At 36.9% G+C, this 16,237-nt stretch overlaps 1 protein-coding gene across 3 annotated transcripts in view; it reads left to right on the top strand.

The window, feature by feature from the left end:
* STXBP3 (syntaxin binding protein 3) overlaps nucleotides 1-16,237 on the top strand; it is a 61,872-nt gene that overhangs the window by 40,183 nt on the left and 5,452 nt on the right. For 2 of the 3 annotated variants that reach the window (XM_033198741.1, XM_033198742.1), the window contains exons 10-17: nucleotides 469-564; nucleotides 696-753; nucleotides 5,490-5,555; nucleotides 6,714-6,794; nucleotides 8,116-8,254; nucleotides 8,502-8,608; nucleotides 10,289-10,381; nucleotides 12,704-12,789. In XM_033198741.1, the coding sequence (XP_033054632.1) occupies nucleotides 469-564; nucleotides 696-753; nucleotides 5,490-5,555; nucleotides 6,714-6,794; nucleotides 8,116-8,254; nucleotides 8,502-8,608; nucleotides 10,289-10,381; nucleotides 12,704-12,789 (726 nt within the window). The remainder of the gene's footprint in view (nucleotides 1-468; nucleotides 565-695; nucleotides 754-5,489; nucleotides 5,556-6,713; nucleotides 6,795-8,115; nucleotides 8,255-8,501; nucleotides 8,609-10,288; nucleotides 10,382-12,703; nucleotides 12,790-16,237) is intronic. The other variant, XR_004434176.1, reaches the window with a different exon arrangement.

Raw genomic sequence — 16,237 nt, 5'->3', positions numbered from 1 at the left:
TCCGCCCCCCTCGGCCTCTGAAAGTGCTAGAATTACAGGCGTGGGCCACCACACCTGGCCAATATTCCTGTTCCTAATGGAGATTTGATAATTGTACTGTGGGTTATTAGCACATCAAAACAGTGTTTTAGGCAATTAGAACACGAAGCATTAGTATATTCAGTCTTGTTCTTAATTGTAGCACGTTGAATTTTTCTTTATAAGATATAATTTTGCTGAACTAAAACTCTATAATAATGACACCTAAACCTAACATTTGAAAATGTCTTGGTAGTCTCAGTGCTTATTTTTAATGTAAGGATAGCAATGTGCCTTAGTTTTGAGTAGGTATTCATTACCCCCCTAAAATAGTGGATTTTACTTTTCAGTTTCTTGAGTTGTGTCTTGAAATTACTGCTTGTAAAAATGTTTCTTTTGATTTTGGAGGGAAAAAAATCAAAAAATTTTAGTGCTTCTCTCTACTTGTAGATATAAAACAGATGGAAAAGAAAAGGAGGCCGTCCTTGAAGAAGAAGATGACCTCTGGGTTAGAATTCGACATCGACATATCGCAGTTGTGTTAGAGTATGTGAACCCATTTTAATTTTTATTCCATGTTTTTTAGACAGTATGTGATAGTACATTTTATAACCTTAAGATAGTTCTGTAAAGAATTATATCTTAGAAATTTAAAGAATTCTCTCACAATTTGACAGGGAAATTCCCAAGCTTATGAAGGAAATTTCATCAACAAAGAAAGCAACAGAAGGAAAGGTGAGTCTTACTTAACTTTCCAAATAATAGTGAAGGTGAATTTTAAACTTTGTTTAAAATCTTTATTTTATTTCTTTAACTTTTTATTTTTGGAAAATTCTAACACAGAGGTAGAGAATGAACTCCTTCCTACATACCCATTGCCTAGTTTCGGTAGTTAACAACATTTTGTCTGTCCTGCTTCATTAAAATGTTTTTATATTATTTTTTGAGACAGAGTCTCACTCTGCCACGTAGGCTGGAGTGCGGTTGCACCATCTCAGCTCACTGCAATCTCCACCTCCCAGGCTCAAGTGATTCTTTTGCCTCAGCCACTCAAGTAACTGGGATTACAGGTGTGCACCACCATACCTGTCTAATTTTTTGTATTTTTAGTAGTGACAGGGTTTTGCCATGTTGGCCAGGCTGGTCTCGAACTCCTGGCCTCAAGTGATCTGCCCACTTTGGTGCTGGGATTACAGGTGTGAGCCACCGTGCCTGGCCGTAAAGTTTATATTCAGGCCATTTAGTCAATTTTATCAGTGCATTGTTGGGATTTTATATTGAGATATAATTTATAAGTAAAGAACAGAAATTTTAAATTTACAGTGGATAACTTTTACTTATATGTACACTTGAAACCACCACCCAAATCAAGATACAGAATATTTTCATCATTCTAGAATATTCCCTCTTGTCCTTTCCCAGTCAGTACCCATCCCGCCAGAGATAAACTCTATTCTAATTTTCATCATCATGGATCCTGTTCTTGAACTTCACATAATGAGATTCACCTGTGTTACATATTTCAGTAATTCATTTTTTTCATTCGTGTATAGTAGTAATACTGTTATGTAAATATACAACAATTTGTTCATCTCCTTTTGATGGACATTTAGTTTATTTCCAGTTTGGGGTTATTATGAACAAAGCTGCTGTGGATTTTTTTGTACATGTCATTTGGTGGACGTACACACTCTTTCTCTTGGGTATATTAAGAGTAAAATTGTTGGGTTATAGGGTAGGATTGTGTTTAGCTTTAATAGGTGATGCCAAAAGTTTTGCAAAGTGTTTGAACTGATTTATATCCCCATCAGCAATAATTGAGTGTTCTAGTTGCTCCATATTGTCCCCAACACTTGATATATTCTTGTCTTTATTTTCAATTAAAATTTCATTGCATGAGGTGGTATCTTATTGTGGTTTTAATTTCAGTTTCTGTAATGTTCTTGTGCATATTTGCCATTTGGATATTCTATTTTGTGAATTGCCCATTTAAGGTCTTTTACCCTTTTTTAATTGAGTTGTCTGTTTTTCTTACTGATTTGTAGAAGTTATTTTCTGGATATGAGTCCCATACATGTATTTATGTATGTATATATCTTTTGATGAACAGAAGATTTCAATTTTAATGAAATCTAGTTTATCAATTTATTTCTTTTATACTTCTCTGTACTCTTAGAAGTCTTGGCTTACCCTGAGGTCTTTAGTATATTCTTCTGTTTTCTTCAGGAAGAGCATGTAGTTGAATTTTGTTTTTTTATTTAGCCCAAAAATCTTTTAATTAGAATGCTTGTTTAGTTCATATATATTTCATGTAATTTTTGATATGGTTAAATTTATATCTAGTATCTTATTTGTTTTCTCTTCATTTTTTATATTCTATTTTCCTTCTTTATCAAGTCTTTTTTTTAAAATAAATTCCATTTCGTCTCCAATATAAACATTTGTGTTTTGCCTTTTAGTCCTTCCTTTAATTATTATATTGGAAATTTAAAAATGTATTCTTACCCTAGTTTAATAGTATAATTTTGTCATGTCCTGAATAATTCAGGAATCTTATAGTAGTTTAACTTCATTTATCCCCTTTCTCTTTTATGCTGTTGTTTCATGTATTTTATTACTTCAACATACGTTATAAACTCAAAATGTTATTTTGTTTAGAAAAAAAACCCCAAAAAATAAAAATAAGATGTTACTTTATTATAAACACTCAGTAGACTTTTATTATTACCCACGTATTTATACACGCTGGTGCTGTTTATTTCTTACTGCTCTTCAGTTTTTCCAGCTGGGTTAGATTGAATTCTCCCAGCTTTCTTTTTGTCTGAGGATATCTTTGTTTTGCAGTTTTTTTCTGAGATACTTTGCTGGATTTAGAATTCATAGTTGGTATTTTTTTTCCTTTCAGCAATTTTAAGCTTTCAATACATCACCTTCTGGCTACTGTAATTTCTGCTGAAAAGGGCAGCTGTTAAGTATTATTGTTTTCCTGAAGATATACTGTGTTTATTAATATTTTTTCTGTGTCTTTGATTTTTAGCAATTTGACCATGATATGCCTTACTATAATGTGGTTTGCTTGCTATTTGTCCTCCATGGGGTTTGCTGAGCTTCTTGAGTCACTGGGTTGATAACTTTCATTAAATTTGTAAAATTCTTGGTCATTATCTCCTCAGATCTTCATTTTGTCCCATTTTCTCTCTCCTCTCTTTCTGGGACCCCGGTCAACATGTTTTTTGGATCTCTTGACTGTATTCTATATCTCTTACATTCTGTTATCTTTTTTTTTTTTTTTTTTACCTCTCCGCATTGCAATCAAATGTTCTCTATTAACCTGACTTTGATTCCCCTACTTCTGTCTTCTTTTGTATTCAGTCTGCTGTTAAACCCATTCATTGTATCCTTTTGAAAACTGAGGTATAAAGTAAAATTTTCCCTTTATAGAATGCAGTTCTGAGTTTTGACAAATGCACACTCTCATATAACCACTACCACAATCAAGATATAGAATAATGTCATCACCCCCCAAAATGTCCTCAGGCCCCTTTGCAGATAACCCCTTAACTCAGTCCCCATCCCCTGACAACTACTAAGCTGTTTTCTGACCCTGTAGTTTTGCCTTTTCCAGATTGTCCAGTGGATGGAATAATACACTATGGTTCTTTTCATTTAGCATAATGCATTTGAGATTCACTCATGTTGCATGCAAGAGTAGTTTCATTAGTTTTTATTGCTGAGTAGTATTCCATCATATGGGTGCACCACAATTTGCTTATCAATTTACCAGTTTCAGAACATCTTAGTTTTTCCAAGTTGTTGGCAATTATGAATCAAGCTACTATAACATTCACCTTCTTCATATCAGACATTCATGTCTATGAACAGATGTTATGTGCTTGGGAGGATACTTAAGGGTGGGATTGCAGATTCAATAATAAATGTATGTTTAAGTTTGTAAGAAAATTTCAAGCTATTTTTCGAAGGTGGCTGTACTGTTTTCCAGTCCCACTAGCAATGTATGAAAGTCGTTCATTGTACTTTTAACTTAAAGTCTTATATTTAACTCTAGGACATTCACTGGATTTTTAGAAAATAAATTCTAATTCTCTGTTAAAATACTCCATGTTTTGATCCACATAGTCCATCTTTTCCTCTGTTTCCACTTTAACATAAATATGTTATTTTGAAGTCTCTTTCTGCCAACTCCATCTTAGGTCTACTTTTTGTGAGTTTCTTTGTTTTTACATTTTGAGGTGTTCTTTTCTTAGCTTTTTTATTGGTTCATAATAACTGTACATATTTATGAAGCATGTAATATGTTTATACATGCATACAGTGTGTAATGATCAAATCATTAGAATTTGTGTGTGTTTAGAATACCCATCACCTTGAACATTTATTATTTCTTTGTGATGGGAACATTTCCGATCTTCTCCTCTAGCTATTTTGAAATACATAATATATTGTTAACTATAGTCACCGTTGTGATATCAAATACTAGAACTTATTCTTTATCTTGGGTCTACTTTTGTTGACTGTTTTATCACTTGAGTATCAGTCACTTTCCTGTTTCACCTATTAATGTTTTATTGTGCTAGACATAGTGGATGATACATTGCAGAGGTTCTAGATGATGCTCTCTCTACAGAGAATGTTGAGTTTTGTTCTGGCAGGCGGTTAAGTTGCTGAGGAATAATCGTGATTCTGTTGTAACTTCATGTTAGACAATGTTATGGTAAGCTTATTTCGCTTTTGCACTGAGTCCTAAGGCATAATCCCAGGACTGAATGTCTAGGATGTTTACTTAGGTCTCTTTACTTTGTCTCGATCAGGGGATGCTAGTATATTCTTAGCACTAGGACCCCTCTGAAATTTCTATCCAACATTTAGCCACCCATAAGTTGTTCTTTACTATATCTTTGAGGGTTATGCCCTGTACATGTGCAGCTTAGGGGTTCAAGGACAATCTCTCTACACATTTTTGGGTTATGTTCTGTCTAGCTCCTTTCTCTTTAGCACCCTGCTTCCCAGAATCTACCTCACAGCCCCAAGCTCTTATCTCCCTTTTTTTTTTTTTTTTTTCACCCGGAGAGAGAATTGCTCTCTATTTGAACTATATTTCCTTTCAGTGGTGTGTGGAAAACATCTTTAGGGGAAAGGCAGGGTGAGTGAGTGTAGGGATCACCTTTGGTGCTTTCCTTCACTCAGCTGTGAGCTATTTTTACCTATTACTCCAAAGCTTTTGTTTTATTTATTTGTCCAATCTTATTTATTTATGGAGGGAGAGTAACGTTGATATCAGCTGTGTTATTGTGAGTGAAACTGGAAGCCTCCTAAATTCTTCTTTAAAAAAATTGTCAAATAATCAGTAAATTACTAGATTTGATAATTCGTAAAACTCTAGGATTTCAAAGTTGTAATATGGAATAACTGAATCATAGGTTTGCCTTAAAAAAATGTTTGATTTTTCCTAGACATCACTTAGTGCTCTTACCCAGCTGATGAAAAAGATGCCCCATTTCCGAAAACAGATTACTAAGGTAAGCAGTATTATATATGAGATACCTAATTAGTTTTAGTTTATATTCAGTTCTGTAGTTCGGTTTAGCAGTGAGTGTCATGGAATACTTGGTATTAGTTATACTCTAAAACTTTACTATATAGGGCTGAGAAATATCCCATATATCTAAGCTTCTTCATAACCTCTCTCTATATATAACCTAGATTTATCTGAATCCAGCTTAAACTTGTCTGTATCTTTGTCTTGAATAGCCTAACGGTAATATTTATCAACCTTATAAGAAATTCAGCACTAGATCGACTAGTGGATGTTATTCTACATGTTTCTTTAAAGTAATAGTTACATATTAGTAGATTTAAGAGCATTTAAGCTGTTTAGTCAGGTAAACTATTTTTTTGCTCCTTACAAATACTATCAGAATAATCTTAACATTTTTGTCATGTTGCACCCTAGTCAACCAATGATTTTTGTGTGTGTTAAAATACTTGAAACATTTAGAAAGATAAAGGAATATGAACTTGAAGAACTTCTGGGTATTTTTCTCACTTTCTCTCAAACTCAACACAAATTTAACAATTCAACACTTCCATCCCATTTATGCTGTCTGTTGATTGCCCCCTGTTGTATTAGTTTGTTGTGACATTGGTATAAGGAAATATCCAAGACTGGGTAATTTATAAAGGAAAGAGGTCTAACTGACTCACAGTTCCACATGGCTGAGAAGGCCTCAGGAATCTTACAATCATGGCAGAAAGCAAAGGGGAAGCCAGGCACCTTCTTCACAAAGCCACAGGAGAGAGAAGTACACGCAGGGCACATGCCAGATGCTTTTAAAACCATCAGATCTCATGAGAACTCACTCACTATTATGAGAACAGCATGGAGGAAATCACTCCCATCATCCCATGATTCAAACACTTCCCATCAGGTCCCTCCCACGACACATGGGGATTATGGGAACTACAATTCAAGATGAGATTTGGGTGGGGAAACAGCCAAACCATATCACCTGTAGATCACATTCTCATTTGCTTCCTATCTTGAGCTGTTCCCTTGATTACATGTTACCTTCTTTCACCTCAGCCCATTCTTTCAGGCGTGTCTCGAAAGTTTAATATTACCAGTTGCACAAAAGTCATCAAAATCCTTTAAATGATTGATTTCTTCTGTTTTTCAGCAAGTTGTCCATCTTAACTTAGCAGAAGATTGCATGAATAAGTTCAAGCTTAATATAGAAAAGCTCTGCAAAACTGAACAGGTATGTGCAGAGTCAGAAATACCTCTGTTCATAATAAATTTCCAGGATAAACTTTGTAAGTTAAAACCTAACATTTTGCTTGATATAGTGGTTGGTTTTTATAGAATCACAGACTCTCTCATCAGGGGAACCACCTAGGCAGTATTTAATATGTCATTCTCCACTAATATTAACAAGTAGTTGTAGAGTATCTTAGTCAACAGTCCCTCCTATTATATATTTTTTATTTAATGGAATGATTTAAATTTTGGGAGCATGATTTCAGGGTAGCATTGTTGGCAGGACTTTCTCAGTACAGCATTTAGTGTAGCAGCCTGCAGAGCTCATTTTACAAGGGGCCTTTTATATCATGCCTCAACTGTTTAGACCATTGCCCCTAATAGAATACAGGCTGCATGTAATTTTAAATATTCTAATAGCCATATTAACAAAGGTAAAAATTAAAAAGTGCAATTAATTTTACTAATAAGTTGGGTGCAGTGGTGTGTGCTTATAGTCCCAGCTCTTCAGGAGGCTGAGGTGGGAGGATTGCTTGAGCCCAGGAGTTTGAGGGCAGCCTGGGCAAGACCCTGTCTCTTAAAAAAAAAAAAAAAAAAAAAAAAAGCTTTGACAACCTGATGTATTCGAAATATTATTTCAACATATAATCAGTATAAAAAGTTATTAATTAGATAATTTTGCATTATATTACTTCAAGTCTTCCGGTGTTTTGTACCTACAGCACATCTTAATTCAGACTGATCCCATTTCAAGTGCTCAGTAGTCATATGTGGCTAGTGGCCACTGTACTGGATAGCATAGGTTTAGATTAATGATTTTTGTGTTCTCTGATTTATTTTTTGACCTTTTGTATTTTGTACAAACAATAGTTTACAAGTGATGTTCATATTTTCTTGTGTAATGTCATCAGTGTTCCATTAAAATTTGACAAGATTTAATAATAGATTTTGTTTATTTGTTTTTTGTTTTTTTGAGACAGTTTCGCTCTTGTTGCCCAGGCTAGAGTGCAATGGCCCGATCTCGGCTCACTGCAACCGCCGCCTCCCGGGTTCAAACGATTCTCCTGCCTCAGCCTCTCGAGTAGCTGGGATTACAGGCACCTGACACTGTGCCCGGCAAATTTTTTGTATTTTTAGTACAGATAGGGTTTCACCATGTTGGCCAGGCTGGTCTCCAACTCCTGACCTCAGGTGATCTGCCTTGGCCTCCCGAAGTTCTGGGATTACAGGCATGAGCCACCGCGCCTGGCCAGTAATAGATGTTTTTAACTAAAAAATGAATTTTGATTATAGATCACTGACAGTATTTTATTTCCATTAAGGACCTGGCACTTGGAACTGATGCAGAAGGACAGAAGGTGAAGGATTCCATGCGAGTACTCCTTCCAGTTCTCCTCAACAAAAATCATGATAATTGTGATAAAATAAGAGCAATTCTACTTTATATCTTCAGTATTAATGGTAATGGATATAATCACTTTTTAATGAGTGTTTTACTGTTGATCATAAAAGAATCTTTGAAAACTGAAAGACAGTTGCTGAACTTGGTTAAGATAAAAGGGAAAATATGAAATTGAGAGAAGGCTGAAGGAGATATAATTTGACTGTTTTTTATTTTAAAAGTTTCATTCATGGGTACTACCTAAAGCCTTGACATTATTTTGGTAGCAATTATGTGATTGTGCACTCATATTTTTACCTATTTAAGGAACTACGGAAGAAAATTTGGACAGGTTGATCCAGAATGTAAAGATAGAAAATGAGAGTGACATGATTCGTAACTGGAGTTACCTTGGTGTTCCCATTGTTCCCCAAGTAAGAAGTCTTACGTGTGTGTATGCTTTATATATATATGTATGTATGTATGGTTGTTTGTATTAACTGTGTTTTTTTTAATGTGGGTATTCATGTGGACAGTCTTCTTAAGTTCACTCTATAGATTTTTTTTTTTTTTTTTTTTTTTTTTGAGACGGAGTCTCGCTGTGTCGCCCAGGCTGGAGTGCAGTGGCCGGACCTCAGCTCACTGCAAGCTCCGCCTCCCGGGTTTACGCCATTCTCCTGCCTCAGCCTCCCGAGTAGCTGGGACTACAGGCGCCCGCCACCATGCCCGGCTAGTTTTTTGTATTTTTTAGTAGAGACGGGGTTTCACTGTGTTAGCCAGGATGGTCTCGATCTCCTGACCTCGTGATCCGCCCGTCTCGGCCTCCCAAAGTGCTGGGATTACAGGCTTGAGCCACCGCGCCCGGCCCACTCTATAGATTTTGAATAAATAAGCAATTAAAGATTTTGTTCTCTTTTCCATATGTAATTTGGGCAAATGCAGTTTTCTAGTGAATTTGTATTTTATAGCTTCTGTCATAATTCACTACTTGTACTTTTGTCTTTGTGATTCATTTATAGCAGTTGTCATATTTTAGTTAAACATGTAACATTTAACTATAATATGGCAGAGAAACTGTAATCCGAACATTTTGGGAGATGCTGAGGCAGGAGGATTGCTTGAGCCCAGGAGTTCAAGACTAGTCTGGGCATCATAGTGAGACCTCGCCTCTACAAAAAACAAAAAAATAGCCAGGTGTGTTGGTGTGTACCTGTAGTCCCAGCTACTCAGGAGGCTGAGGATCTCGTAAGCCCAGGAGGTCAAGGCTGCAGTGAGCCAAAATCATACCACTGTACTCCAGCCCAAAGCGAGACGCTGTCTCTTTAAAAAAAAAAAAAAAAAAAGGGTTCAAAGTCAAATTTGGAAGGACTCTATTTAGAATCTCACTCTTTCCCATTAATTTTTTTTTTTTTTTTTTTTTTGAGAGAGAGGCTCTCTCTGTAACACAGGCTGAAGTGCAGTGGCGTGACCTCGGCTCACTGCAACCTCTGCCTCCCGGGTTCAAGCAATTCTCCTGCCTCAGCTTCTCGCCTGGGATTATAGGCACCTGCCATCCGCGCCCAGCTAATTTTTGTATTTTTAGTAGAGACAGGGTTTCACCCTGTTGACCAGGTTGGTCTCGAACTGTATCAGGTGATCTGCCCACCTCGGCCTCCCAAAGTGCTGGGATTACAGGCGTGAGCCACTGCATCCGGCCCCATCAACTATTTTTTTTCTTTTCTTTTTGAGACGAGTCTCGCTCTGTTGCCCAGGCTGGAGTGCAGTGGCTCGATCTTGGCTCACTGCAAGTTCTGCCTCCCAGGTTCATGCCATTCTCCTGCCTCAGCCTCCCAAGTAGCTGGGACTACAGCCATCAAGTTTTATAATACTTTTATTTTAATAGACATATGTTCTGATATGATTATAAATAAATTTTAGCATTAAAGCACAAAATACTGTTCAGTGGAGTTATGTGACCACACTCAGATTTTTTAAAGTAGGCATCTCCAGTCTTAGTTTTAAGTCAAATACAATATAGTATTTACTGGTAAATTAAATATCTTTGTTAGGAAACATAAGAGTATTATATTTGAATAGAATTACTGGTTTTTAATTTTTTCCTCTAATTGTATTAGTCTCAACAAGGAAAACCATTAAGAAAGGATCGGTCTGCAGAAGAAACTTTTCAGCTCTCTCGATGGACACCTTTTATCAAAGATATTATGGAGGTAAAAATCATTAAATTTTTTTTTTCTACCTGAGTGCCCTCTTTTGAGTATTCTTTACTTTTTGTAGTTTGTGTCAGTCTGAGTATATGTATTGGGCAGGAAGTTTCTGCAGTGGTTGGAGGCTTCACAAAAAAGCCTGTATCTGGGGTCAAGGGAGGAGAGGAAACTTTAAGATTCTTTTTTTTTTTTTTTTTTTTTGAGACAGAGTCTCACTCTGTCACTCAGCCTGGAGTGCAGTGGCACAGTCTTGGCTCACTGCAACCTCCACCTCCCAGGTTCAAGCAATTCTCTTGCCTCAGCCTCCGGAGTAGCTGGGACTACAGGCACACGCCACCATGCCTGACTAATTTTTGTATTTTTAGTGGAGACAGGGTTTCACTATGTTGGCCAGGCTGATCTTGTACTCCTGACCTCATGATCTGCCCACCTTGGGCTCCCAAAGTGCTGGGATTACAGGTGTGAGCCACGGTGCCCAGCTGAAGATTCTTTTCTTAAAGACCTCAGACAAACACCACTGACTGTTTCAAAATAAATAAAAATAAACACATATATGCTTTATGAAAAATACTGCTTTGTTTTAAATAATTGTATGTGACATAAATATAATTTACTTGAATGAAAGTTCAACAAAATAACATTTGTATGTGGACCACTATTAGAAAGTGTTAGATGCCAATATTCTTGGAGATGTATTTGGATTAAAATGTAAACTTCATTATAGTTTGCTGTCAGATGAATCACATGCCTTTAATACTGTTTATGCTTAGAGAATATTATTCAATTATAGGAAACTACAAAATGAGCTAATTTTAAAATTATGAGCTTAATAAAATTATGACACTGATTCTTCAGTCATGATCATATAGTTTTTATTCCCCTTTTCCTTTGACTTAAACCAGTTTATACTTTCTTTTGGGAGCTAATTTGGTACAGTGCATAACTATGATTTCTCTGTTTTGCTTGGCTAATTTTATGTCATTCACACATACTTAAACATATATGAAAAATCTAAAGAATTTAGACTTTGTGGCCGGGCGCGGTGGCTCAAGCCTGTAATCCCAGCACTTTGGGAGGCCGAGACGGGTGGATCACGAGGTCAGGAGATCGAGACCATCCTGGCTAATACGGTGAAACCCCGTCTCTACTAAAAATACAAAAAAAACTAGCCGGGCGAGGTGGCGGGCGCCTGTAGTCCCAGCTACTCGGGAGGCTGAGGCAGGAGAATGGCGGAAACTCGGGAGGCGGAGCTTGCAGTGAGCTGAGATCCGGCCACTGCACTCCAGTCCGGCGACAGAGCGAGACTCCGCCTCAAAAAAAAAAAAAAAAAAAAAAAAAAAAAAAAAAAAAGAATTTAGACTTTGTTTTCTGTAACATAAGGATTTTTTTTTTTCTTTCTCACAAGGATGATGTAGAACTAAGTAGTTTCTTATGGCTAGTTTCTTTTTGTTTGTTTGTTTGTTTTGTTTTGTTTTTTAACATATTCCTGATCAGTTTACCATGGCTAGTATTTGTAAAATAAGAAATGACTTTCTTGAACCCCTTAACAAGGATTTGCATGTTAAATTCAGAAAATACACATTTGGATCCATGACAATCTTAGGCCTTTTAGAATTTCTCCTGAAATTTGATTTCCTCCCTTCTTGCAGTCTTACTGAAATGTTCTTGGACTACTGAGTACTTTGTGCCCAATCCATGTGCCCACTTGTTAATACTACTTGTACTACCATGCTGTAAAGCAGTGGTCTCCATACTTTTCAGTTCATGCACACCTAACCATAAAAAATGTGAGCATGAACCTATTGATTTATAAGTTAAGGATTACTGTAATAAAATCTAATCTATGTATACAGTATATTTATATACATACATATATCATAAAATCTAACACCGATAAAAGGGAAAATTTTAAAGAATAAAATGAAAAGGAAAACTTCCCATATCCCATTGGATTGTCTTGAGTACCCCTAGGCCATAGCAGTAGTAGCTATGAAGGGCAAAGCTTTAGAAGTGTGTCAGGACTGGAATAATGATTAGAAACCCCTGGCACCATAGAACTAAAAGCTCTGATAAGGTGCCTGAAATCCTTATAACAGCATGGGGACCCTCCAAATGAAGAAAGGGAGTCATGCAGCAAATATTGGTTTAAGCAGTAAATGATTTCACTAATTTTGAAGCAAATAAGATTTGCGAGTTTCAAAGAAAAGGCTAATCTTATACTAAATATGTCTAAGATTCCTCAGTTGCAAATGCAAGTTTTGACCTTTATGCCAAAGTCCTGCAATTTACAATTTTATTGATGGAATTAACTCTTTCCTTCCCTAGGATGCTATTGATAATAGATTAGATTCAAAAGAATGGCCATATTGTTCCCAGTGTCCAGCAGTATGGAATGGTTCAGGAGCTGTAAGGTAAAATCTATAAGTGAAAATCAATGAAATTTTCATTCTACAGACTAATAATTTAAAATGGTACACAGATAACTCATGTTTGGCAACTTTCTTTCAAGTACACAGTCCTGTAATTTTTTTTTAAATTGTTTTAAATGAATCCAGATAAGCAATATGAAAATGTACTTTATTATAAAAAATATTTTCATGAAACAATAAGTATTTCCTTCCCCACCTCCTCTTCCTTCACATAGCAGAGACCTTAATCCTTTTTGATAACTATTTTTGTGTTGAGGTACTTTAAACATTTAGAAAGATAGAGAATGTTACAATGCATACCCTTATGCCCAGTGCCCAGCTTATTAACTAAATCATTGTAAGTATAATTCAAGCTTCCTGTATATCACACTCTGGTTTTATTATTCTCCCTTTATTTTCTGTCCTGAATTTGGTGTTTATTGCCTGTATGTCTTTATACTTTTTCTACATATGTTTGTATCCCAAACAGTGTCTTGAGTTATATCTTACAGGATTTTCTCTTGATCTTTGGCTTTCAGCCGTTTAACTGTGTTGTGTCTAGGTGTAGTTCTCTTTGTGTTTATTCTGCCTGAGGATTGTTGAGTTTCTTAAATCTGCAAGTTAATAATTTTCATCAAATTTGGGACGTTTTCAGGCATTATTTTTTTCAAATTTTTTTCTTCCCCTTTGTCTCTCTTTCCTCTCTCCTTCCTCTCCTTCTGAAACTCCTGTTACACACACGTTGGAGGGTTTAACATTGTCCTGTGAGTTACTGAGGCTCTCTTTTCTTTCATCTTTTTAAAATTTGTTATTGTACTTTTCACATGTAGAATTTCCATTTGATTTTTTTTATTTCCATTTCTGACTGTTGAGATTCCCTGTTAACTTGTTAGCATATTTTTCTTTTTAATTCTTTGATCATATTTATAACTGCTTGGAAGTCCCTGACATCTGAGTCTACTCAGGGTTAATTCCTATTGAATGTCTTTTTTTTCCCCCAAGTATGAGTCACACATTCCTGTTTCTTTGTATACTAATTTTTGGTTGAAAATTGGACCTTTTAGATAATGTATTATAGCAACTCCAAATTGTTTTAGTAATTTGTGTGGACTTAAACTATGGAATCTTTCTCTCTTGCTCTCTTGTAGCCACTGATGTCCTTGTTGAGTTTTTAAAATTTTAATTTTTTGTCTTAGCTTCTAGTGGTTGCCCCATGTCTGTGTAGTTTAGAGGTCAATCAGTTATCTGTTCAGACACTTCAAGCCTGTATGGCTTCCATCCTCTACTGATCAAGCTGAGTGTGGGGTTAGGGGTTGCATTCCAAAATAGGCAGTTCTTAAGTCTCCCTCCCTTTATTTATTTATTTATTTATTTATTTTAAATAGAGGCAGGGTCTCTCTCTGTTGCCCACACTGGAGCGCAGGAGTGTATGGGGCATGATGGTAGCTTATTATAAACTCAAACTCATGGGCTCCGGTGAGCCTCCCACCTCAGGCTCCCAGGTAGCTAGGGTTCCAGGTATGTGCCACCACACCCAGCTAATTTTTTAAATGTCTTGTAGAGGCAGGGTCTCACTGTGTTGCCCAGGCTGGTCTTGAACTCCTGGGCTCAAGCGATCTTCCTGCCTCAGCCTCCCAAAGCACTGGAATTATAGATGTGAAACACTGCACCCAGCCCTTTTTTCCCTCATTTTTTTTCCTGGACTTTCTCAGGTTTTCCCCACACGTGCATAGTTTAGCAGTCCATTAATAATGTGCAGAGAGCTTATCTTTGGCTTCTTTACTTCTGGGATTTCCTTATTAAATTTGTACCTGGCCAGGTAGAGTAGCTCATGTCTGTAATCCCAGCAGTTTGGGAGGCCAAGGCGGGCGGATCACTTGAGGTCAGGAGTTCAAGACCAGCCTGACCAACATGGTGAAACCCCATCTCTACTAAAAATACAAAAATTAGCCGGACATGGTGGCACACTCCTGTAATCCCAGCTACTCAGGAGGCTGAGGCAGGAGAATCGCTTGAACCTGGGAGGCAGAGGTTGCAATAAGCAAGATCACGACACTGCACCCCAGCCCAGGTGACAGAGTGAGACTCCGCCTCAAATTATTTATTTGTTTGTTTGTTTGTTTGTTCCTGATTGGCTGCCCATCCTAAGTTGAGACCACACCTAGCAAAGTTGCAGGATTTTGTACTCGCCTCACTGCCCCACTTTCAATCAAGTCTTCCACCAATTTTGCAGTAAAGCTATAATTTTTCTCTGGCTGAGCTGGGAGAGCAGTGAGGGTTAGATGCAGCCCAGGATAGAAGGTTACATATTTACCACCACCCTTCTTACCAGATACGTTAGCAGATATTCAAGATTAAATGCTTCTCAATTTGTTGTCTACCTATGGTTTCCAGTTAACCTGAAATGTTTTGTTTTGTTTTTTGTTTCCCCCCACAATTTCATCCATGTATATACTTGTTTTCTCAGAGGGGAATCTCCTGGCCACCTTACTCTGCCGTGACCACAAGTGCTCTCTATATTATGTTTTTAAACTTAATGTAGTATCACATTGTGTGTCCTCCTGCAGTCTGCTTTTTTGTTTCCCTCACATTATGTTTGTGAAATTTATTCCAGACTGATACGTGCATAAATTTTCACTGCTAGTTGGTATATAGTTATATGAGTATAGCAATTTATTCATCTCTTTTCCACGTGATAGAAATTTAGGCTTTCTCAAAACTGGCATAATTAGAAACAGTATGCAGTGAGCATTCTTGTACTTTCACATGTATCCGGGTAGGGTGCTTGCCTTGGACTGAGGACTTTTCTTTAGTTTTATTTTTTCCTTTTCTACAAAAGGTTTGGAGATTATGTTATCTATTTATATTCTTGTAGCAGTTTGTTACTGCACGTATTTGACTCAACAAAGTCTAAGATTAATGAGTATCCCTGCCTTCCTCTTGAACAATACAAGAACCTTAGACCAACTGGATGTAAACCATGCACCCCTTAAATGTTATAATACTTCATTTTTGTTCACTTTGTATCTTTTTTACTCCCCATATTACTAAGCAGCATTATTGGTTTTTTAAAATTCAGTTGTATGTGCATGTGAACCTGTTAAATCGCCCACCACCCCTTTTGTGTGGGCTCAGTTTCTTTCTGAAGTGTATCCTTTCATGTGGGTCTGTTGGTGGTAGTCTTTTTTATTTTTTTCCGAGACAGAGTCTTGCTCTGTTGCCCAGGCTGGAGTATGGTGGTGCGATCTCAGCTCACTACAGCCTCTGCCTCCCGGGCTCAAGCAATTCTCGTTGTCTCAACCTCCTGACTAGCTGGGATTACAGGTGTGCACCACCACACCTGGCTGATTTTTCTGTTTTTAGTAGAGATGGGGTTTCACCATGTTGACCAGGCTGGTCTCAAACTCCTGACCTTGTGATCCACCCACCTCAGCTCCCAAAGTGCTGGGAT

This window comes from Trachypithecus francoisi, unplaced genomic scaffold (genome assembly GCF_009764315.1).
Source record: "Trachypithecus francoisi isolate TF-2019V2 unplaced genomic scaffold, Tfra_2.0 Lachesis_group5, whole genome shotgun sequence".
Taxonomy (NCBI): domain Eukaryota; kingdom Metazoa; phylum Chordata; class Mammalia; order Primates; family Cercopithecidae; genus Trachypithecus; species Trachypithecus francoisi.
The sequence above is the reverse complement of the archived record's forward strand: the minus strand, read 5'-3'. Positions and strand labels throughout refer to the sequence as shown.